General features: G+C 64.6%; 1 protein-coding gene across 1 annotated transcript in view; it reads right to left on the bottom strand.

Moving 5' to 3' along the window:
* LOC130587834 (E3 ubiquitin-protein ligase TRIM15-like) overlaps positions 1-1,519 on the bottom strand; it is a 5,724-nt gene that overhangs the window by 2,060 nt on the left and 2,145 nt on the right. The window contains exons 2-6 of the mRNA XM_057388803.1: positions 825-1,055; positions 715-737; positions 540-646; positions 346-405; positions 21-115 (exon numbers count right to left, since the gene is read on the bottom strand). Of these exons, the coding sequence (XP_057244786.1) occupies positions 21-115; positions 346-405; positions 540-646; positions 715-737; positions 825-1,055 (516 nt within the window). The remainder of the gene's footprint in view (positions 1-20; positions 116-345; positions 406-539; positions 647-714; positions 738-824; positions 1,056-1,519) is intronic.

Below are 1,519 nucleotides of genomic sequence, written 5' to 3'. Positions count from 1 at the left end.
TCCGGGGATGATTCCTGAGCCGGTTCCGGGGCCGCCTCCACCCAGCGAACCCCCCGGCGGTCCCGGGACACGGCGAGCCGGGCGTGAGCGGTGTCGGGGTCCAGGGTCACGAAAGCTGCGGGGACGGGGACAAAGCGGTGTTGGATGGGGACAGCGCCCTGCCATTGCCGGGAATGTCCCGCTCCAGCGGGAATCCGACCCTCGCGGGGACGTGGAGCTGTTCTCTGCTTGGAAAAACCTTTCCTCGGTACCCTCAGAGCACCCGAACTCATCAATTCCCAGCCGCTCCAGGCATCGTTCCAGCCAAAAATGACTTTTTTGGAGCCGTCCCCGGAGCCTCCTCACCTTTCCCGACCCCTCCCGGATTCTCTCCGCGCTCTTTCTCCAGCTCCAGTGGCAAAAGCTCTGTGGGATGAAGGACAAGGGTTGGACTCTCCCCTCTCCGGCTCACAATTCCGCTCGCTCTTGCCCCCGTGACTTTTTTCCTGAGAAAAGCAGCGGCAGGGGGGACAAAATCCCTCTCCCATCGCTCCTGGTACCTTGGAATCTGCCCAGGGTCTCTGCCAGGATTCGGATTTGTCGGGAAATGTCCTGGAGGCTCCGCTCCAGCTCCGGGGTGTCCCCCTGGGCGCCGCCCGTGTCCCACCTGGACACGAACCCGGGTGAATCCCGAGCTTTTCCTGCCGCGGGGACACGCGTGGGGTGAGGCTGTACCTGCCCACGGCTCCTCGGGAATCCTGCGGGAGGGAGGCACAGAGGAAACCTCAGCTTCCCACCCCAAAATTGCGGGGAGAGCCCAGCGCTGGAGCCGGTGAGGACCCGACCTGCAGGAATCTGCGCGGGGGCTGCCGCAGCTCCGTCTCCATCCCGCAGATCAGCACATCGAGCAGCGAAACCTTCCCSGACATCTCGGCCTCCTCCTCCTCCTCCCTCCTGACCCGCGCCCGCTCCAGCTCTCGCAGCCGCACCAGCAGCGCCAGCTCCTGCTCCTTCAGGCAGCGCCGCAGCCGCCGGAATTCCCGCAGAACCTTCTGCCTCTGCGCCTCCGTGCGGCTCTGGGGACAGAGGGACAGCGGAGGGACAGAGGGAATGGACAGAGGGACAGAGGGACAGTGGGAGGGACAGAGGGACAGAGGGACAGAGAGACAGCAGGAGGGACAGAGGGACAGAGGGACAGAGGGACAGAGGGGCAGTGGAGGGACAGAGGGACAGCGGAGGGACAGAGGGACAGAGAGAGGGACAGAGGGACAGAGGGAATGGACAGAGGGACAGTGGAGGGACAGAGGGAGGGACAGAGGGACAGAGAGAGGGACAGAGGGACAGAGGGAATGGACAGAGGGACAGCAGGAGGGACAGAGGGACAGAGGGACACGGGGGGAATGGACAGAGAGACAGTGGAGGGACAGAGGGACAGAGGGAATGGACAGAGGGACAGCGGGAGGGACAGCGGGAGGGACAGAGGGACAGAGGGACAGAGGGAATGGACAGAGGGACACGGAGGGAATGGACAGAGGGACAC

This window comes from Malurus melanocephalus, unplaced genomic scaffold, assembly GCF_030028575.1.
Source record: "Malurus melanocephalus ecotype Western Australia unplaced genomic scaffold, MMel_1.1 scaffold_2539, whole genome shotgun sequence".
Lineage (NCBI taxonomy): Eukaryota > Metazoa > Chordata > Aves > Passeriformes > Maluridae > Malurus > Malurus melanocephalus.
Note: the sequence above shows the minus strand (reverse complement) of the source record. Positions and strands in the feature narration are given on the sequence as shown.